General features: G+C 38.5%; 2 protein-coding genes across 5 annotated transcripts in view; one reads left to right on the forward strand and one right to left on the reverse strand.

Annotated features, from left to right (window-relative positions):
• Positions 1-20,375, forward strand: part of PPP2CB (protein phosphatase 2 catalytic subunit beta) — a 33,269-nt gene extending 12,894 nt beyond the window's left edge. The window contains exons 2-9 of one of the 2 annotated variants that reach the window (XM_082608841.1): positions 7,318-7,364; positions 7,470-7,576; positions 8,734-8,943; positions 10,773-10,946; positions 12,900-12,989; positions 13,100-13,261; positions 15,131-15,249; positions 19,581-20,375. In XM_082608841.1, the coding sequence (XP_082464967.1) occupies positions 8,827-8,943; positions 10,773-10,946; positions 12,900-12,989; positions 13,100-13,261; positions 15,131-15,249; positions 19,581-19,653 (735 nt within the window). In that variant the 5' untranslated portion in view covers positions 7,318-7,364; positions 7,470-7,576; positions 8,734-8,826 and the 3' untranslated portion in view covers positions 19,654-20,375. The remainder of the gene's footprint in view (positions 1-7,317; positions 7,365-7,469; positions 7,577-8,733; positions 8,944-10,772; positions 10,947-12,899; positions 12,990-13,099; positions 13,262-15,130; positions 15,250-19,580) is intronic. The other variant, XM_082608840.1, reaches the window with a different exon arrangement.
• Positions 11,919-22,673, reverse strand: part of UBXN8 (UBX domain protein 8) — a 50,200-nt gene continuing 39,445 nt past the window's right edge. The window contains exons 10-12 of one of the 3 annotated variants that reach the window (XM_082608854.1): positions 21,122-21,178; positions 20,599-20,711; positions 11,919-12,154 (exon numbers count right to left, since the gene is read on the reverse strand). The gene's annotated coding sequence lies outside the window, so the exon portion shown is untranslated. Of the gene's footprint in view, positions 12,155-20,598; positions 20,763-21,121; positions 21,179-22,673 lie in introns of all 3 variants that reach the window. The other 2 variants (XM_082608853.1, XM_082608855.1) reach the window with 2 other exon arrangements.

Genomic DNA, 22,673 nt, shown 5'->3' on the forward strand with positions numbered 1-22,673 from the left:
GACCAGGGATTGAACTCGGGCCCCCCTGCATTGGGAACCCGGATTCTTAACCACTGGACCACCAGGGAAGTCCCTCCTCATATTCTTAAATTGAGATGTAATTCACATACAATAAAAGTCGCCCTATAAAGTGTACAATTCAGTGGTTTTAGTATATCCATAAAGTTTTGCAACCATCTCCACCATGTAATTCCAGCACATTTTCATCACCCCAGAAAAGAAACCCTCTGCCCACTAGCAGTCACTCCTCATTCTCCCTTCCCCCCATCCCCTGGCAGCCACTGATTTACTTTCTGTCTCTACGGATTTGCCTGTTCTAGACATTGTATATGAATGGAATCATGTAATGTGTCATGTTTTGTGTCTGTCTGGAGATTCTTCCATGCTGAGCACGTGTCAGTACTTCACTCCTTTTAGTGGCTGAATAAAATTCCCTTATATGAATATAGCACCGTGGTTGTGTTTATAATTAAGTTATTGCCATCTGGAATTTGTTTTGAAGTTTAAAAAGTTATTTTTTTTTTTTTTCTTTTTGCGGTATGCGGGCCTCTCACTGTTGTGGCCTCTCCCGCTGTGGAGCACAGGCTCCGGACGCGCAGGCCCAGCGGCCACGGCCCACGGGCCCAGCCGCTCCGCGGCATATGGGATCCCCCCAGACCGGGGCACGAACCCGTATCCCCTGCATCGGCAGGCGGACTCTCAACCACTGCGCCACCAGGGAGGCCCTAAAAAGTTATTTTTTTCAGATTGAAAAAGTAATACATATTTGTTTTTTAAAAATTTGAACATCTCAGAAATGTAGGGGAAAAGCAAATGCTCTCCACTGTTGCACCCACCTTCCCTGTCCACTACCATCCTGCCTCAGAGGCAAACATTAGGTAGTTTTCCAGGCCTTGTTCTCTGTGTGCAAAAAACATGGGTTTTGGGGGGTAGGGAGGATGTTTCTGGTGTATTGTTTTCATTAAAGTGGGATCACAGTTATACTAAAATCTTTTTTTTTAACCAAACAATCTGTCTTGGCCTGTGTACATACATATAGTTCATTCTTTCTTAATTTCAACAGACCATAGGATTTATTCTTGTGTTTCCAAGCTTGACACTGCTTGGCATACAGACTCTTGACTGTGGTTGAACTGAAAGAAAAGGTTTCTTTCTTTGTATTGGAAAAAAAAAAAAGGTCAATTCTCATTTATGGAAGAACCTTGTAACTGTAGGAGGACAGGCCACCCTACTTACATTAACCTAGCCCTGTAGGATTTGGAACTTCACTTGATCTCATCTGTTTTGGAGATCACTCTGTTCTATGGCTTTCTTTAGATGAATTTGCCTAGGAGTAAGAGCCTCTAGCCTCTAATGTTTTATAGCAGATTATTTATGTGTAAATAGAGGGGAAAGAAAAGAACTTGTATACTGGCTCTGCCAAAACCAAATACGGTAGCCTTTTGGGATTATGGCTCTGGCAGTGGGCACCAACACAAAAATAAAAATAGAATGTCACCTGTTGAGAAGCTGGGGAGACTTGACATTTACATATTCTGCATTCTTAAAATGTGGGTAGAGGAAAAATAAAGTATTATATGTGAATGTCATTCCCAAAGCTTTATTTTCCTCAATTCTCTTCCTAAGATAGATTTGACTTTATAGCAACAAGAAAGAATATGTTTTAAATGGGTGAGAAAGGAAGCAAGTTTGAATGGATAGGTATACAGCGATGCGTTAAACTTGCGGGTATACTGTTAAGCTTTATGCCTGGATGTGTCTGTGCCGGGTGGCATTTACCATCACCACAGTCCTTCACCTCACAGTTTAAACTTGGTCTTGTCAAAGTCTTAGAGGTAATTAAACTTCGGGTGCTAAGTCACATTAGAAAGCACTCGTGAGATAGAATTACACGGTGTACAGAAAGGAGTTAGTGTAGCAGTCCTAAGACCGCTGTATGTAGAAAGGCCTCATTTCAAGGTTGTCTTGGGTGTCTGGAAACTTGGATTTGGGGAGGCTTCCCACCCTTCCCTGTTAAGCGTGGCTCACTCTGCCTAAACTGTTTATGCAAACAGTGTGATTTATGCAGAACACATGCTTTTCTTTTGAAGTCTGGAATTTTGGTACATGCTAGGCAGGGGGTATCCATGTGATCAGCTCCCCGTTACAAATCCTGGGCACAGAGCCTCTAATGAGCTTCCCCGTGACTGACAGATTTCACACGTGTAGTTTCAGCTTGTTGCTGCAGGTGTTAGGCACACTTTCTGCAGCTCCACTGGGACAGGACTCTTGAAGCTTGCGCTTGATTTACTCAGGGCTGTGCCCCGTGCGCCTTTTTTTTTTTTTTTTTTTGCTGATTTTGCTTTCTGTCCTTTTGCTGTAATAAATCATAGCCACGAGTACAACTACGTGCTGAGTTGTGTGGACCTTCTTTTGTGAATCATCGCCAAACCTGGGGCTGGTCTTGGGGACCCCTGACACACAAGGGTTTTTACACTGAGAATTCCAAGTATCAGATGAACTGTACACTTACTAATGCCAGTCCAGCACATTCTTTCCTTGAAGGCAAGCCAGAGTGATCTCACAGTAAGATCACTTTACAGTAAAGGGTGTGAGCTATAAATCAAGTGTTTAGAGACATCAGGAATCTGTACAGTAAAGATAAAAATATTGGAGGGGCCTGGCTCTGGCCTGACAAAGTACTTCACTGTTATGTAGATAAAAGCTTAGGAAGTGTTATGGTAAAGCAAACACACACACACGCACACACACGCACACACTGTAAATCACATATCTTAACCCATCCTCATAGTTTTATAAAACCTGTGCTGGGTTAAGATAACCATATGTCCTTAAAAGAACAATTGTGGGACTTCCCTGGTGGCTCAGTGGTTAAGAATCCACCTGCCAATGCAGGGGACACAGGTTCAAGCCCTGGTCTGGGAAGATCCCACATGCCGCGGAACAACTAAGCCCGTGCACCACAACTACTGAACCTGTGCTCTAGAGCCCGTGAGCCACAACTACTGAGCCCATGTGCCACAACTACTGAAGCCCGCATGCCTAGAGCCTGTGCTCCGCAGAGAAGCCCGCGCACAGCAACGAAGACCCAACGCAGCCAAAAATAAATAAATAAACTAAATTTTTTTTTTTTGAATTGGATAATATTTACATTTTGAGGCTTTTTATTTCTACATTTAAAGTGAGACAGTAATGGTGATGTTCGTATATGAAGCAGGTTTCCTTTTTAGAGTTGGAGCCATCGGCTGAGTATTATTTTTTTAATTAATAATCACAAAAATAGACATCGGGTCCAATTGAATGCTCTAATGACTTATGCTCTTCAGTTTGATTTTTTTTTCTGAACAAAATTGGAAAGCTATCTTATGAATAAACTTGGTAAAAATGCCGTTTCATTTGTGATCTCGGACATTTCTGGCCATTTGCCAGACCTTTAAGGAGATGCTTGATAATCTCTAAAATTTCCTTCAGTTCTAATTGGAATTACACCTTGTAGCAGCTCTGCCCTCATTCTCGCCCCATCCCAGTGACTGATCGGGCAGCAGGGAGCATGTGTCTCAGCTGGCCAGTGAGAATTCTGGGAAAACTTCGTGAGAAGGATAGACTAGACTGGCATGTGCCCTCTGGCCTTTTGCCCCTTCTTGCTGAGTAAGATACCAGATGCAGTGCCTACAGATGCATCATCATTTTATGACCATGAGATGGTGACTCTGTTTACTAAGGATGGCAGAGAGGGTGAAGGGAAAGAATCTGCTGCCCTAGTGGCCCCTGAGGAGCTGCACCAACCCAGCGCTGCCTACATCCAGGCTTCTCGTTACATGAGAAAAAAAAACCCCACAGTTTAGGTCTTCTCTTCCCCCCTGAGAAAAAGATACTTCAGTAACATGATGATAATAAAATAATGTATTTTGCCACACAGCTGAGAATCAACCCTTAGAGAATTTGAGTTTGGAAAAGCATAGCTATTTCCACATTACACATGTGGAAGGTAAGACTTCACATTTTAGAGAGACACAGACTCACAGATACCTAGTCTCCGTGAAGAAACTGAAGGGTATATAGGTCTTAGGGTTACACAGTTAGGTTTCAAATGGGAGAACTCATTTTTCTGGAAGACTTCTGCACATATAATCTCATTCTAACTAATTATGGGCAAAGAGAAGAAAAATACGGACTCTTGGGAAGTTTACCAGGCTAACTTAAGCAGAAATGTCATTTGCCAGAAGAACGTTTAGTAGCCTAGAATCAGAAGGCAAGCTGGAGAACCAAGCTTGGAAATTTTGCAGAAATTAAAGAGAGATTGGAGCCACAGTCAAAATCATACCATAGAAATGATTTAGAACGCTGGAGAGAACACTGTGTGGGAGTAGAACTTGCCACTGTCCCTACTGCTTAGAGTCACTTGCGATTAAAAGTCTGGGCTAGGTGCATCCAGTTGGCATAGATGAACCTGGAGGCAGACTGACTTTGTGATTCTAACAGTGTGTATACAGACTTTCGTTGGGATTTTGTTTTATGTACTCTAACATCAGTGTTTTGGACTGGTGTCATAGGATGAAATAGTCACTGAAAGCAAGTTGAGGTGAATGATACATGTCTTTGGAGTAATGTGAACCGACTTACCCTTATCTTTCATCTTACATGTAGGTCAACAGAACAGATGCATTAATATAAAGATTTCCAAGCTTTTTAGTCTCGTGACCCCTTTTTACTCTTAAAACTTAAGGAGATCCGTATAGTAAGTGAATAAAAGTTTTTCAACAGAACTTCATAGTGTCACTATTACAAGTTTGGGAACTAATAAAGCCATCAATGTAGAAAATCTCCCTACCTAGACTTAAAAATTAACTTTTTGATTTAAAATACAGAAAATATAACTTTACATTTTAAGTCAACTGTTATAAAAATAGTTTAAAACCTTCTTTGATTTAACAGTTTAAACAATGAAGGCTAATTCAGAGCTTTATATTCTCAAATGCTTTCATATAAACAGTTTTCTTGGGCCTCTCAAAAATGCGACCTCTTAATTAGGATTGACTGAATCAATTATTTTTGAGGCATATTGTAACTTATTCTACAAACATCTTTATACTGCAGATGTCAGTATTATTCTGTTATCCTGTGTGCTGTAAATAATTCCCCAGGCTTTTTCTTTTATCTCTTTCTGTATACAGAAGTTTTTATTTTGTTTGGTTTGAGCTCATCAAAGCCAGCATGTTTGAGGTGGAGAGTTTACCTGTTCTTTTTATCTCTGGTGCCTGGCCTGTAACAGACACTTGACAGATGTGACATGGATACATGAACCTTACTCTTCAGGAATATTTTGATATGTCACGTGATTGAGGTGTATGGTGTACATCAGAGCGAATGGTTTATTAGCCTCCTAACTTGACCTGTGTGGGAACTATATATTAAGTAATCTTTCCTCTGTTTTTGGTAATACTTCCTTTAGTAGGTTCTTTAAGTAGGGTTAGCTTGTTAAAAATTCTTAATGTTACATGACTTGAGGATTCTGTTTTAAATATTTCTGGAAAATGTTGGTTATTTGCTCCCATTTGACTTGAAAAACAAATTACTTGATGCTTGCTAAGCAGATGACATAATGATTTTACTCACTTTTAAGCTTGTTGCTGTGACTTTTTTCCAGTTGTTAGTTCCATTGCAGGAGGTTATGTTGCTCTTGAAAGACCTCTGCTACTTGTTTTCTCAATCTTCAGCCATTATACTAGGATCCTTTTAACTTTGGGATTTGGCTTCTATAAATTGGTTTTTGGTTTTTTTCAGAGATTTCTTTCTTTTTTTAATGCGGACCATTTCTTTATTGAATTTGTTACAGTATTGCTTCTGTTTTATGTTTTTTATGGGTTTTTTGGCCACAAGGCATGTGGGATCTTAGCTCCCCAACCAGGGATTGAACCCGTACCCCCTGCATTGGAAGGCAGAGTCTTTAACTGCTGGACTGCCAGGGAAGTCCCTGTAAATTGGTTCTTATATTAAGGACTTTTTGTCTTTAACCCCAATGCATTAATGCTTTGGGCTTGACTTGAATGACTCTGCTGTGAAAGTTTGGTCCTGTGATCTGAACCAGCTATTTGAAGAACCTAACATGATCATGTCTGAAAATTGTTAGAGCAGTTTTCTTGGTGTGAAACTCCTAGACAGTTTTTCTTGTTAAACAGGTGATCTTGTAGTTTTGTGACTTGCCTTTTTCATTTATATACCAAATACCCATTATATCAAATATACTTCTATAACATTCTTAATGTCTACTTAGTATTCCATTCTGTGGATGTTTCATATTTGTTTTCTTAACTATCCAGTGTACATTTATAGTTTCGTTTTTTTTTCTTAAAAGCAAACATTCCTTTACTTATATCCATACATGTTTATCTGATTTTATTCACAGTGTAGATGCCTAGAAGTAGAGTTGCTTGGTCCAGTGTGTAACCATGTATCAGTTAGTGTTAGGTTTGGTTTGTGTAACAGAAAATCCAAAATAAGAAAGGCTTAACCAAGGTTGCAGTTTGTATTTCTCCATGTACAGGAAAACTTGGAGATAGGCAGTCCAGGGGTGGTAACTCCACTGAGGTATCAGGAAACCAGACATCTTGCTGTGTTAGTTTCCTGGGGCTGCTGTAACAAATTACCACTAACTGGGCGGCTTAAAACAACAGACGTTTATCCCTCACAGCTCTGGGGGCTGGAAGTCCAAAACCTAGGTGTCAGCAGGGCCACGCACCCTCTGGAGGCTCTAAGAGAGAATCCGTTCCTTGCCTCTTCCAGCATCTGGAGACGGCTGGCACTCCTTGGCCACATCACTTCAATCTGCCTCTCTCTTCACATGGACTTCTCTGTCCGTGTGTCTGTCTCAAAACTCCCTCTCCCTCTCTAATAAGGGTATATGTAATTACATTTAGGGCCTGTTGGGATAACCTAGGATAAGTGCCCCCCCCAAGATGCTTAATCACATCTTTTTCGTACGAGGTAATATACACAGGTTCTGGTGATCAGGAAGGGAGTATCTCTTTGCAGTGTGTTTTTTCAGCCTGCCACATCTTCCAGCACTCTGCTTGCTCTTACTAGGGAGCAGCCCCTCTTTATGGTAGAGGTGGCTCCTGGAGCCCAGTCATCACATATACATTCTAGGAAACAGGATGGAGAGTGATGAAGGGCACACCCCCTCTTTAAGGAAACTTTCTGGTTCCCACATAACACTCCTTACGTCACACAGACCAGAACTTAGTCTTAGAGCCATTTGTAGTTGCATGAGAGGCTGGTGCTATGGACTGAATATTTGTATCTTCTCAAAATTCATAGGTGATGCCTGATCCCCAGTGTGATGGTACTTGGAGGTGGGGCCTTTGGTAGGTAATTAGGTCATGAGGGTAAAGCCCTCATGAATGGAATTAGTGCCCTTTATCAGAAGAGACGCTAGAGAGATGACCTCTCTCTCTTAATACCATGTGAAGAAGGCGTCCACAGCAAGAAGCCGTCCCTCTGCAAACCAGGATGAGGGTTCTCACCAGGAATCGAATCAACCGGCACCTTGATCTTCGGCTTCTCAATCTTCAGAACTGTGAGGAATAAATTTCTGTTGTTTAAGCCACCTAGTCTGTTGTTACGGCAGCCTGCACTAAGACAGCTGGGAAATGTAGTTTTTCAGCTCGGAGCATGACTATCTGATTGAATACAATGAGTTTAATTATTGAGAAGGAAAGGGATAGTGGATATTGAGGTTAGGCAGTCTTTGCCTCAGATCAGTTTACATTTTGTTAGCTTTCCAAAGATGTGCATTCCTGCCTATAGGGTGTGAGAATAGGCATAGAAATCCCATGCCCCTTAGTTATCACCCCTCGGCCCTAGGCAACCCTAATCTTCTGTCTCTGTAGATTTGTCTGTTCTAAACAATTCACGTAAATGGAGTCATACAATATATGACCATTTGTGACTGTCTTCTTTCACTTAATATGTTTTCAGAGTTGTAGCATGTGTCAGTACATCATTTCTTTTTCTTTTTATTATTGAATAATAGTCCATTGAATGAATAATACCGTATTTGCCTATTCATTAGTTAATGGACATTTAGGTGGTTTCCACTTTTTGGCTATTGTAATGCTGCCATGAACATGTGTAAACTTAAGTTTTCATTTCTCTTAAGTATATATCTAGGAATGGAATTGCTGAACCACATGGTAATTCTATGTTTAACACCTTGAGGAACTGTCAGACTGTTTTCCACAGCAGTTGTACCATTTTAGATTTTCACCAACACTGTGTGAAAGTTCCAATTTCTCCACATCCTCAAAATCACTTGTAATTCTTTTTTATTTAGCCATCCTAGTAGGTGTAAAGTGGAATCTTGTTGTGGTTTTAGTTTTATGATTTTATAATACACATTCAGGTGGTTTTTTCCTCCAGATTTTCTTTTAATAGACAGGAAATGATGCCTTCAAATTTGTGATAGGGGCTTCCCTGGTGGCGCAGTGGTTGAGAGTCCGCCTGCCGATGCAGGGGACACGGGTTCGTGCCCTGGTCCGGGAAGATCCCACATGCCGCTGAGCAGCCGGGCCTGTGAGCCATGGCCGCTGAGCCTGTGCGTCTGGAGCCTGTGCTCCGCAACAGGAGAGGCCACAACAGTGAGAGGCCCGCGTACCGCAAAAAAAAAAAAAAAAAAAAAAAAAAATGTGATAGAATTTTTTTTTAAATTGTTGATTTCATTTTTTTTTTTAACAGGCTAAGGAAATTTTAACAAAAGAATCAAATGTGCAAGAGGTCCGTTGTCCTGTTACCGTCTGTGGAGATGTGCATGGTCAATTCCATGATCTTATGGAACTCTTTAGAATCGGTGGGAAGTCACCAGATACAAACTATCTATTCATGGGTGACTATGTAGACAGAGGTTATTATTCTGTGGAGACTGTGACTCTTCTTGTGGCATTAAAGGTATGGTTAATGACGTTTATTTTTTCAAGCTTTAATCGGCAAAAGGCAAGAGTGGTGGCATTGCATATCCCATGTTCTAGTTTATGATCCATTCACTTTATAGCCCCTTAAAATAACACTTCATTTTACATCTCTTGAGAGAGAGACATGAAAATGATACATTAAACCTCTCCTGCCTACTTCTGGTAAATTATTGTTGTAGGTAATCCATAGCTGAAGTCTTGGAATCATTTTTAGTCAACTTATCCCTCATGTATAGTCAACTAATAAGTTTTTTAAAAATTCTTGCCTTGCAAAATCTGTTATTCCTGTCTTATTTTTACTATCATACAATGTATATCTTCATCACTTCACACTTTAATTAGTGCAGTAGTGTGGTAGCTAATATTTCTGCCTCCAGGATCTGACCCCTCCAGATCTACCTTGCATATGCTGCCAGACTAAACCTCTCTCATTTAACATTCATCTTGTTACTTCACTGTTCCCAACTCTTCAATGATTCTGTGTTACCTGCAGAATCGAGCTCACACTCCTCGGCTGGTCCTCTACTGTCTAGCCTGAATTTGCTGCTCATAGTTGGTAGCATAAACTCTTTGCCTCAGATCAGAGTCTTTCAGTGCTCTGGCTGTCTCCAAATATTTACCTGATTTCCCCAAACGATTACTCTGTCTCTGATTTCTTACCCCTTCTGCCAAGACTCAGCTCAAGTCCTACTTCTTCCATGAAGCCTTCAACCACCTTAGCTTTTACTCCTTCTCTAAATTATCATAAAATGTATTCTCCCATCCCTTAGTTATGTTACATAGTGCTTTATTGCCCTGTTTCTCATACTTCCTTAAGTGAAATTAGTCCCTAACCAGCAGAATTCATGTATTTGTGTGGACCTGGTACTAGATTTGAACTCTGTGCTTAGTGCTGGACATATAATGGATGCTTAGTTGAATACGTATGAAGTATGCATTTGCAGCTTCTTGGTTTGCAGAATCTGATGCTTTTTTATACTTCTTATCAGACACATTGCTAACCAAAAAGTATGTCTCTATGTTCTGTTATGGAAAGGAAACTATATAAATACATTTGAAATCTTGCCCACCTTTGGCAGGGCCTGTTTTTTTTGTTGTTTTTTTTTTTTGACATGTCTAAAATTTCTTTTTTCCCCAAAATTGTCAAATGTTTAATTATTTATGAAAATTTTTAACAATACATGTGCATCATAAAAAGTTGGTTTTCAACATAATACTGTACAATATACAGGTTCTAGGAAGTGAACTAAAGCATAACAAAGATATATAAAAAAAAAAGTTATTCATTCCCTTCCTACACCTCACCATCTTCATCTCCAGCCTGGCAGGGCCTGTTTTTGTGTTCTGTCGGCAAATACATTCTTCTGTGGGAAATAAAAGGGAGGGAGAAGTTAGTCTGTAGAGAGTTTGTCTTGGGTCCAGATCTCTTCTGTGTCTGTGGAGCATTAAAAAGTCATAGTGTTCTGGAAAGACTAAGAAGACTAGTGATAATTTGAGTATGAAAAAGATATTAGAGACAAAGAGTCAGATACGATTTTATTATAATAAAATAGTTACCAGTTAATAAGGATTCCAGTGAGGGGAGTATGGATACATAGTATGAAGAAGGATGGCCATAAAAAAATATTTCAAAGGTTAATCAAGAGGACCTGGTGATGAATGAGAAAGTTTTTTATTCTGAAAAAGAATTTACATTTAATGTACTAGCAGACTGAAGGACCATTTAAAGAAATGGGTCAGAGGTTAATGTGCTTAGCATAACACTAGTAAAAATACTTCCATGGGTTTCTTTTCCTTTTCATTCAGGTGCGTTATCCAGAACGTATTACAATATTGAGAGGAAACCACGAAAGCCGACAAATTACCCAAGTATATGGCTTTTATGATGAATGTCTGAGAAAGTATGGGAATGCCAATGTTTGGAAATACTTTACAGATCTGTTTGACTATCTGCCACTTACCGCTTTAGTAGATGGACAGGTATGTATGTGGGGACAGATAAAAGTAGGAAAAGATTCTCTATTAGTAATTTAGGGTCTAGATTGACATGACATTCTTTCTGCATCTCCTTGGCCTTTTCTGCCTCTTTCCCTTATACTTAAAGTTTCAGAACAGGGAACTGGGTAAGTTTTATACACGTTGAGACCAGCAAGTTCTTCCTTTCATCCTCTCCATCTTCCTGCTTCTTCCCTTTCCATCTATTTATACACCATGTGTTAAGCGACAGTTTCTGATTCTGAGTAGTAGAACAAATGTACCTCCTTGGGAACTTTCACAGTCTTCTACTAACACTCATAAAATAGAAGTCATTTCTAAATGACCAAGTGGAAGTATAGTGTAAACCAAAACTTTTAGATGTAAGTAAGGGATGAAATGCAAGGAAATGCATTTATTTATAAATTACATTTAATTCAAAGAATGAAACAGTAAAATAAACTTGAGTTAATTAAAAATAAAAGCAGAAATAGATACCAAAAATACATAGTTGATCAGTATGGCCCAAAGCAGTTTTTGAAAAGTCTGTTAAAGAAATTAATAGTCAAAACTGATCTAGAAAAAGAGAGGGAGGCCACATAAAACATTGGGAATGAGGAATAAGGCATTACTCTTAAGTATGGAGGTACTTACGAATCACAAAAACAGTTGCAGCTTTATTCCAATAAACTTGAAAACACAGATGAAATTTATTATAGCAGACTATTAATTATTAAATTGTTTTGAAGAAATTAGACCAATGTAAGTAGACCATCAGACTAAGAAGAAATTGGAGAGTAACCAGGTATAGGTAGTTTTACAGGCAAATTCTACCAAACCTTCAAGGAACATAACATTTCTGGGTTTCAAAGCTTAGGAAGAGGTGGAGAGCTTCAAAACTCACTCTGTAGGGCTAGTATAACCCCAATGCCAAACCAGACATGGCAAGCACAGAAGAATGAAATCAGACCAAAACCATTTGAACAAAGTCCTATATCTTTATTTAAAATTCAATTAAGGAGGGAGGGGCTTCCCTGGTGGCGCAGTGGTTGAGAGTCAGCCTGCCGATGCAGGGGACACGGGTTCGTACCCCGGTCTGGGAAGATCCCACGTGCCGCGGAGCGGCTGGTCCCGTGAGCCATGGCTGCTGAGCCTGCGCATCCGGAGCCTGTGCTCCGCAACGGGAGAGGCCACAACGGTGAGAGGCCCGCGTACTGCAAAAAAAAAAACAAAAAACCTCAATTAAGGAGTAAAATAACACTAACTCGATGAATAAACTTACACTGACTGTACTTATCAGCAAAACATCAGAAACCTTCTCAAAATCAGGAGAAAAATGCCCTCTAAAACTTTATTATCTCTGTCTTAGAATCCCTGGAGAATGGACCTGGGAGTAATATCTCTCCCCTCCCCTCCTCCCCCAAAGAAAATCTTATTATTTAATTTTGTTTTTGGAAGTCCTAGCCAGTGCACTGAGCAATAAAAATAATTAAAAGATATAAACATTGAGAACAAAATAACAAGAATATTTTTGCAAACATGATTATGTACTCACAAAACTCTGAGAAAACTGAAAAACTATTACAACCCATAACAGGAATCAGTAGGGTCTTTGCTGTAAGAAAAATTTAAAATTTTTATATGTCAGCAGTAACCAACAGAAAAGTTAATGGTGGGTCACAAGCACGGAAATCGCATTCTAGAAAAAGTGGAAATATACTATATAAAATACCTAGGATTATAAAGAAAAAAGAAGTATATTTAAATGTTAACAGCTCTCTCTGATCATGCATTTTTCGTTTTTTTCCATTGTGTATTATACATTTTCCACTGTGAATATTATTAAATGCTATTTTGAAAAGAAAAGCTACTAGGATTGACATTGGTAACCATTATTTACTCTCCATTAACTTTTAACATTTAATAAAACATTCATTTTCTTTTTAAATTCATAAACAGATATTCTGCCTCCATGGTGGCCTCTCCCCATCCATAGATACACTGGATCATATAAGAGCCCTGGATCGTTTACAAGAAGTTCCACATGAGGTAAACTTAGTTTTAATGAAAAAGAAAAATATAACCACATTGTGGTAACCCTAGATTAGTTAAATATGAGTACTCATAACTTACATCACATACTTCATTTTCTTTGCCAGGGCCCAATGTGTGATCTGTTATGGTCAGATCCAGATGATCGTGGTGGGTGGGGTATTTCACCACGCGGCGCTGGCTACACATTTGGACAAGATATTTCTGAAACATTTAACCATGCCAATGGTCTCACACTGGTTTCTCGTGCTCACCAACTTGTAATGGAGGTATGTCCTTTTCTTATAGGATGACTATCTCTGTTTCAAATAAATGTCTCTCTAATAAAGCTTCATGACTTAGAATGTCAGAAACATTCCTCCCCATTAGCTAAATGAAAGGAGAAAAAACTTGGCTGATTTTAGCAAGTAGGGAAAGTACTAGTTGGCCAGAGCGAAATTATATCTCTTTTGTAATTAATTTAGACTTCAAGAAAAATTGCAAAAAAAAGTAACAAAAAATTCCTTTCTGTCTTACACTCAGAGTCCTAAAATATAAATATTTTAATATTTGCTTTATCATTCTCTCTCCCTTCCTATTCCCCTTTCCCCTCACACATTACTTTTTTTTTTAGCTGTTGGAATGTCAGTTGCAGGTGAGATCCTCCTTTACATCCAAATTTCCATGTGTGTTTTGTAAAAATAAGGACTTTCTCCTAAATAACCACAGTACAGTTATCAAGGTCAGGAAATTTTCATTGATATAGTACCATTATCTAAGTGCTTTATTCAGGGAATTCCCTGGCGGTCCAGTGGTTAAGACTCTGTACTTCCACTGCAGGGGGCACAAGTTTAATCTGTGGTCAGGGAACTAAGATCCCACAAGCCTCGCAGCACGGCCAAAAAAGTAAAATAATAATAAAAAAATTTTAAGTCTATAAACGCTTTAGTCAAATTTATATTATCTCACCAATGTCCTTTATAGCAAAATTTTTTTACAGCAAAATTTAATAATGTGTGTGTGCACCTATAATCTCATCCAGGATCACGCTGTATTCAGTCCCCTTGGACGTGGAAATTCCTCAGATTTCCTTTGTTTTACATAATCTTGACATTTTTGAAGACTACAAGCAATTTTATTTTGTAGAAATGGCCTTCATTTATACGGTTTGGCTGATGTTTCCTTATGATTCGGGTTATGCACTTTTGGCGGGCATATCACAGTATGATGATGTGTCCTTCTTGGCACATCGTTTCAGGTCATGGGATCTTTCCCAGTGCTGGTGCTATTAACTAATTTGGATCACTTAGTTAAGGTGGTGCCTGCCACATTTCTCTACCATGATGTTACTATTCTTTAAACATTAAGGGAATATAAATAGAATATAATCCTTCCAAACCAGTAGGGAGTGGCTTCAAGATGTTAGAGAAAACTTCACTAACCCAACAGAGGCAGAAGGGGTAAACAGCATGGTAATAAAGAACATAGATTTGTACAGTAAAGATAAACCTCATTATAATCATAACGAATGTGAATGGATAAAAATTTTTACTTCCCTAAAATACTGAGAATCTCAAATTGGATAAATAATCAAAAAATTCACCCATTATTTGGGATTTAATCTAAAACATGATGATACCACAGACTAGAAATAGAGGGATGGAAAATGGTGTATTAGTATACCAATTAGATAATTATCCAAAATATAGTTAATAATATGAATCAGAAAAGGCTGTAAGACAGTAGTATATTTAGAAATAAAAAGAGGTATTTGCTGATGAAAAGTGGCCCAGTTATATAGGAGAGAATAATTCTAAATTTTTATTTACCTAGTAATAGAGTCAAAGTACATAAAGCAAAACTTGACATAATTTATGAGGAAGAATTGAGACATCTTCCGTCATTGTGGGAGAAATCTGAATACACATCCTAGCCACGATCTCAAGCATAGATTAAGCAGAAAAACAGTTACTGAGCTCCATAGCTGAATCTCAGTGCAGATGTACATATTAAAGATGGATACCACATAAGGTAACACAGAAGACTGCATTTCCACAGAGAATACTCGTGTAACTTTTGAGTTTAGTTTTCTAAACTTAGCTATGTCAACATTATGATTTTATGGTGAAATACTGATTTTTTTTTTTTTAATGCTGCAGGGATACAATTGGTGTCACGATCGGAATGTGGTTACCATTTTCAGTGCGCCGAATTACTGCTATCGTTGTGGGAACCAGGCTGCTATCATGGAATTAGATGACACTTTGAAGTATTCCTTGTAAGTAACTTTAAATTTTAATTGTGTGTAATCACTTTCAGAAGGAAAACTGCAATGTGGATTATTAAAGTTAGAGGTAGAGGAGTTTTGCTTCTGGAATAGCAGAGTAAGGAACATGGCAAACCCTCTCCCCAGTAGGAACAAACACTGGACCGGAAAACGTTATCTTAAACAATTGTTTCAAGTGTTTGGAATTTGTCCTAAATGTATACAGCAAATACAGAAACACTTATTCTGGATCTGCTAACTTTCAGTATAACACCAGAGTCTGTGGAATTTGAGTCACAAGTGTTCCCGCCTGTTTCCAGATCCCCTGTACAGAAGCTACACTGCAGCCGTTCTGTCCTGGGTGGGTGTGGTCAAGAAGATGGGGCTTCTCCCCTCCCCCAGTTCCCAGTCCGGGGTTACAGAAGCTCTGCTCCCAGTGGGTGTGGTCGGTCAGGCTGAGACTCCCTTCCCCTCCCTGGCTCCTAGGGTGGAGGCTCTGTTCCAGTCACGTGTGGCAGGCAGAGAATGCTGTATCCCCAGTTCTTGCCTCAGTGCCTACTCTAGAACAGGGGATGTCACTAAGAAGTGGGCCATCATACCTGCCTGCAACTCCGGAACAGTGGCACAGAAGTTCTGTTCAGAGAGAGATGAAGAACAAAAAGTTCCTCACCTCTGCCTGAGGGGGCTGACCTTATTTAGAACAGAGGGTCGAGAATTGCAAGCCTAAGTATTTTGTTGAAGACAGTGGGTATTATGGTGGAGACTAATGAAGAAGGCTCTCAGCTCCCATGATACTAGTAGCAACAAGCAAAAGAGGAGAGCAAGGAGAACTTTAACAGGTAAAACCAGGGAAAGAGATACTGAAGAAGAGCTTTCCTGAGATCATCACAGTCAACTCTGGGAGACAAGACGGCTGTGCACGTGTATTAGGCTGTACCCACACAAGAGCAGTCAGACACATCATGGTCAAAATGGTGAGAGTCTAGAAGAAATAATCTTGAAGGCAGTAAGAGAAAAATGACTTACAAAAGGGAACCTCAATTGAATAATCAGCTGACATTTCCTCAGAAAGGCAATGAAACATACTCAAAGTGCTGAAAATAAAAAACCAAGGTCCTATCCAGCACAACTTCAGAATGAACACAAAAGAAGGGCATCCCCAGATAAACAAAAACTGAGGGAATTCAATGCTGGCAGACCTGCCATACAAGATATACTAGAGGGAGCACTTCAGGCTGAAAGCAAATGATACCAGAGAGTAAGTCAACTGCACACACAAGGTAGTAATAATAGAAGATGGTAGAATTGCACCTTCTTAACTGATTTAAAAACCCGTTGCATAACACAGTAAGGATATATTTGTTGTATAATTGAACTTAAAAGAAACAATATATAGAAATGCAGTCGTAGATTTGATAGTAACAGCACAGAGGAGGTGGGTGGGAACAAAGCTGTACTAAAGCAAGGAAGTGACACCAGATGGTAATTTGAATTAAAGGAAGAATATGAAGAAAATAAAAATGAGAAGGTTATTTAACAAAATCTATAAATATACGCTCACTCTCCTTCTCTCTCAGCTTCTTTAGGGTCATAAGGGTATATAAAATAGTAATTATATATTATAGTAATTATATTAAAACGTGTATATAATAATTTTGGGGGTTTGTACCATATACTGTGTATAACATCAATACCAAAAATGGGGAATGGAAATGGAAAGGAGCTATATGCTATCTAGGAGTAAATACCTCTTAAATCACTAGAATTTATAAATCTGAAGTCGAATTTCATAAGTTGTGTATTCTGAGTTCCAGAGCAACCACTAAAAAAGAAAAATAATGGTAAAGTTATTAAAGGAATTGAAATACTATGTTAGAAAATAATATTTTACTAAAAAGAAAGCAGTTAAAGCAGGAACCAATAAACAAAGAAAGGCATATTTTAAAAAAGAAAAGAAAATGGCAGGTATAAATCCAGTCATATCAATAACACTGAATGAGTCATCAACACAATGCAATCAAAGGGCAGAAATTATCAAGTTGGTGTTTTTGTTTTTAAATATCTAGCTTTATAATGTCTACAGGAAACATAATTTAGATTCAAAAACACAAGTAGGTTAAAAATAAAATGGTGAGAAAAGAAACATCATGCAAATAGTAACCATAAAAGTGCTGGACTGGATATACTAATACCAGACCAAACAGATTTCAACCCAAAAACTGTTACTAGAAATAAAGAAGAACACTTCACAATGATAAAGAGTCAGACTATTAGGAAAATATAAACATATGCACTTAACAGTGGAGCCCTAGAATATATGGAGCAGAAATGAACAGAATTGAAGGAAGAAACAGACAAAAATAGTTGGAGACTTTATTATGCCACCTGCAATAACAGAACTAGACAGAAGATCAGCAAGGAAATAGAAGACTTGAAAAACACTACAACTTTACCTAACATCTGCAGAACACTCCACTAGGCAATGCAGAACAGAGTCTTCTCAAACGCACATGGAACATTCTTCAACACTGACCATGTGCTTGGCTATAAACCCTAAGCCTTAGAAAATTTAAGAAGATTGGAGTCATACAAAGTATGTTCTCCAAACACTGTGGGATGAAATCAGAAATCAATAACAAAAGAAAAACTGGAAAATATATAAATAGGTACAAATTAAGACACTCCTAAATAACCTTTGGTGGGGGGCAGTCAAAGAAGAAATCACCAGGGAAATGAGAAGATACTTTGAAATGAGTGAAAATGAAAACACAGTGTACCAAAACCTGTGGGATACAGTGAAAGCAGTGTTTGCAGGGAAATTTATAGCTGTAAATGCCTGTATTGAAAGTCAGACAGAATTAGAAGTTGACAATCTGTAACCCAGAAGAGGGCTCTCACCAGAACTCACCCATGCTGGCAACCTGATCTCCAACTTCCAGCCTCCATAACCTAACTGTACACCTTAAGGATCTAGAAAAATAAAAGCAAACTTAACTCAGTGCAAGCATATGGAAGGAAAGAAAATTAGCAGTGGAAATAAAATGAAATAGTAGAGAAAACCAACGGAAACAAAAGCTGTTTCTCTCTGACAAAATTGAAAAGCCTTAACTAGACTGGCCAAGAAAAAAAAAGTGAAGACTCACATTACCAAAATCCCCACAAGCCGTACTGAAAGAAGAATTGTAAGGGAATACAATAACTATATGGCAACAAATTAGGTAACCTGGATAAACTGGACAAATTCGTAGAAAGACAAAAAGAAAAACTACCAAAACTGACTCAGTTAGAAATAGAAAATCTGAATAAACCTGTAACAAATGAAGAAATTAAATGAATAATTTTAAGACTTCCTACAAAGAAAAGCCCAGGCCCAGTTGGCTTCACTGGTGAATTGACCAAATGTTTAAAAAGCAGTTAACACCAGTCCTTCACAAAGACCTACAAAAAACAGAAGAGGAGGGATTACTTCCCAACCAATTCTTTAAAGATTATATTACCCTAATACCAAAATCAAAGACATTTTAAGAAAACTACAGACCAATACTCTTTATGTGTATAGACGCAAAAATCTGCAACAAAATATTAACCAAATCCAGAGGTATATAAAAAGAATTATACACGGACCAAGTGGGATTTAGCCTAGGAATGCGAAGTTGGTTCAAAATATGAAAATCAGTTCTTGTAATAAACCATATTAATAAAGGACAAAAACCACATGATCTCATTAAGGCCAGAAAAAGTATTTGTCAAAAGCCAGCACCCTTTCACAATAAAAGTACAGTTGACCCTTGAACAACATGGGTTTGAACTGTGTGAGTCCACTTGTATGTGGATTTTTTTTAGTTCTCTACACACTACAGCAGTACAGGGGCTTTGGAACCACAGGCAGGGAGGAACCGCGTATACAGAGGGCTTGGCTCCAAGTTATACTCGGATTTCTAACTGCAGAGGGTCGGGACCCCAACCCCGTGTGGTTCAAGGGCCAGCTGTACTCAGCTAGTCAAAGAGGGGAACTTTCTCATCCTGATAAATGTCATCTACAGAAACCCCACAGCTAATTACATCATTCTTAATAGTGAAAGACTGAATGCTTTTCCTCTAAAATCTAAAACAAGCATGTCTGCTCTCTTTACTTCTATTCAACTGATAGTGATACTACAAACCGTTTATGCCAGACATGAACACCTGCAGTGACCTACGCAGGGTCATTCCAGTCATAAACAACACAGAAAAGGTGGGAGACAAGGACTGCTCTTTCTACCTCGGTGTCTTGTTCTTTATTGATTCGTTTGCCTGCAGGGTCAAATCCTTTAACCATTTGCTTTCTTTTTTGCCATTTATAGCCTTCAGTTTGACCCAGCACCTCGTCGTGGAGAGCCTCATGTGACCCGGCGCACCCCAGACTACTTTCTGTAAATTCCTCTTGGGAAACCTGCCTTTGTACGTGGACGTATACCTGGCTTTTTAAAATATATATATTTAGAAACAAAACAAAAAAAAGCAACAGTAATCTATGTGTTTCTGTAACAAACTGGGATCTGTCTTGGCATTAAACCATATCATGGACCAAACTGTGCCATACTAATGATGAGCATTTAGCACAACTTGAGGCTGAAATTAGTTCTACACTATGTTCTAGATCGGTCGGTCTTAACAGTTTGCCTGCTGTGTTTGTAGTAACCATTTTCCTTGGGACTGTTCAAAAAAGGTAACTAACTCCATCTCCTTTTGCACTTACTTGGAAATTTTAGTTAGAGTGTTTAACTGGCATGGATTAATAGGGTTGGATTTTTATTTTTAAAAAAATTCACAAGCTAACTAACTTCCACTTAATTCATTACCGTGTATTTTATTGAAATGTATAATTAACTGAAAAACAGATTCTTGGGAGTACGTTGTCATAACATTTAAAGAGATTTCCCTTCCTTTAAACTAAATTACTAGTTTATGTTGATCTGCATATTTCTGTATATTTGTCATGACAGTGCTTGCATTCTACTTGGTGTACTGAGCAAATAAACCTTCCATTTTAAACAAAAACATGTTGATTTACTGTGGTACACTTTAAATGAAAGTTTTACTCTTGTAACTTCATATGAGGTCTCTTGACCTGTAATAAATAGTTGTGTTGAGGTACTTTCAATGGAGTGTTCTTTGTTTAGGACTTACTTTCAGAAGAAAAAAAATTTAAGACTACCTGATGACTCTTAGGCCATGAAAGACATTCCTATTTCTAAACATCATTTCATTAGGTAATTTGTATTATTCACATGTTGAACTATGGATGATATGCTGAAAACTGCAGGATATCATATGGCTGGGTAGAATCTTTTAAACACCAAAATGTTCTCTTATCTTTACCTTTTGATCTAGACATGAGAGTAAATTAATGTCCACATAGAGTTCAGTACAAGCAGCAGTGCTCTTTAAAGGTACAGCATGAATTCCAGATGGTGGAAGGGAACCTGCCGAGGCTGCAGGGCGGAGATGGGAGACACAGAGGAAAACTAAACTCTTGTGTCTTTCTATAAAAAAACAAGATGGTAAAAATAGGTATAAACATCTCAAAATCATAATCAGAGTAAATGAACTGTATTCTCTACTTAAAAACAAAGGGTAAGAGTTGTTTTTTTAGAAAATCCAGCTATATACCTGATTACAAGACACACACCAGATGCAAAGTGACTTGGATAGGGTGAAATTAGAAGATGGGATAGACCAAGAAAAGATATTAAAAGGAAAACTGGAGTAGCTATATAAATACTAAAATAGACTGAGATAAAATTTAAGAGCATAGAATCAATACAAATAGTTATCTCATAATTCTAAACCTGAATGCATATACCAAAATAGCCTCAAATATGTTAAAAACAAAATGCCTTACCAATGCAGAGAAAGCTTGACAAGTTTTCATTACAGTGGCAGATTTCAGCTCTCTTCTCTGTTATTATAAAGTAAAATACAAAAACGAAGATTTGAACAACACATTTGAATAAGATTGATATAATAAACATATATACATCTCTGTATCCTAACAGAATACACATTCTTGTCAAGTTCACATGGAACATTTATAACAATTGGCAATTATTAGGCCATAAAGCAAGTCTCAAAAACTTTCAAAAAACTGACATTCTCGGGCTTCCCTGGTGGCGCAGTGGTTGAGAGTCCGCCTGCCGATGCAGGGGACACGGGTTTGTGCCCCGGTCCGGGAAGATCCCACGTGCCGCGGAGCAGCTGGGCCCGTGAGCCATGGCCACTGAGCCTGCGCGTCCAGAGCCTGTGCTCCGCAGCGGGAGAGGCCACAACAGTGAGAGGCCCGCGTACCGCAAAAAAAAACCCAAAAAAACTGACATTCTCTATGGTGCAATTTAGAGGTTAATAGCAAAAATATTATTTATAGAAATACCTATATATTTTGAAACTTCAAAAATAAGGGTCAAAGAGGAAGTAAAGGAAATTTAAACTTCCGTAAAACAGAATTTAGAAAAACTGGTTATGAAAATACATATAAAATTATGTGGATAAAATAGAATAGCCAAAACAATTTTGAAAAACAGGAACAAAGAGCACGTTCACTTCCCTATGTCAAAATTTAACTATAAAATTACAGTTTTCAAGACAGTGTAGTACAGGACTTCCCTGGTGGCACAGTGGTTAAGAATCCACCTGCCAATGCACAGGACACGGGTTCGATCCCTGGTCCGGGAAGATCCCACATGCCATGGAGTAACCTGAGCCTGCGCTCTAGAGCCCAGGAGCCACAACTGCTGAAGCCCACACACCTAGAGCCTGTGCTCCTCAACAAGAGAAGCCACCCCAATGACAAGCCCGCGCACTACAACGAAGAGTAGCCCCCGCTCACCCCAACTAGAGAAAGCTTGCACGCAGCAACAAAGACCCAACGCAGCCAAAATGTAAGGATGGACATAGAGATCAATGAACAGAATTGAAAGTCCAGAAATAAATCCTTACATTTATAGTCAAATAATTTTCAACAAAAATAGCTAGGCAATTCATTAAGGGAAGGATTTTTCAACAAATGGTGTTAGGAAAATTGTTATATGCAAATGCAAAAGGATGAACTTAGATGCTTACCTCCCAACATACACAAAAATTCACTAAAAATGGATCAAACTTTAACAGGGAAATACAGAACCCCTTTGACAACATGGGTTAAGCAGAGATTTCTTAAATAACACCAAAAGAATGGTACACAAAAATTTTAAGTTGATAAACTGGACCGCGAAAGAATTCAAAACTTTTGTGCTTCAAAGGACAGAATTAAATGAAAAGACATACACTGAAAGAAAATATTTGCATCACACATCTGATAAAAGACTTGTATCCAGATTTTAAAAGAATTCTTACCACTCAGGACAATCAGAACATGGGCAGAAGATGTGAAAAGACATTTCACCAAGGAAGATATGCAA

This window comes from Mesoplodon mirus (genome assembly GCF_964341445.2).
Source record: "Mesoplodon mirus genome assembly, chromosome: 20".
Taxonomy (NCBI): Eukaryota; Metazoa; Chordata; class Mammalia; order Artiodactyla; family Ziphiidae; genus Mesoplodon; species Mesoplodon mirus.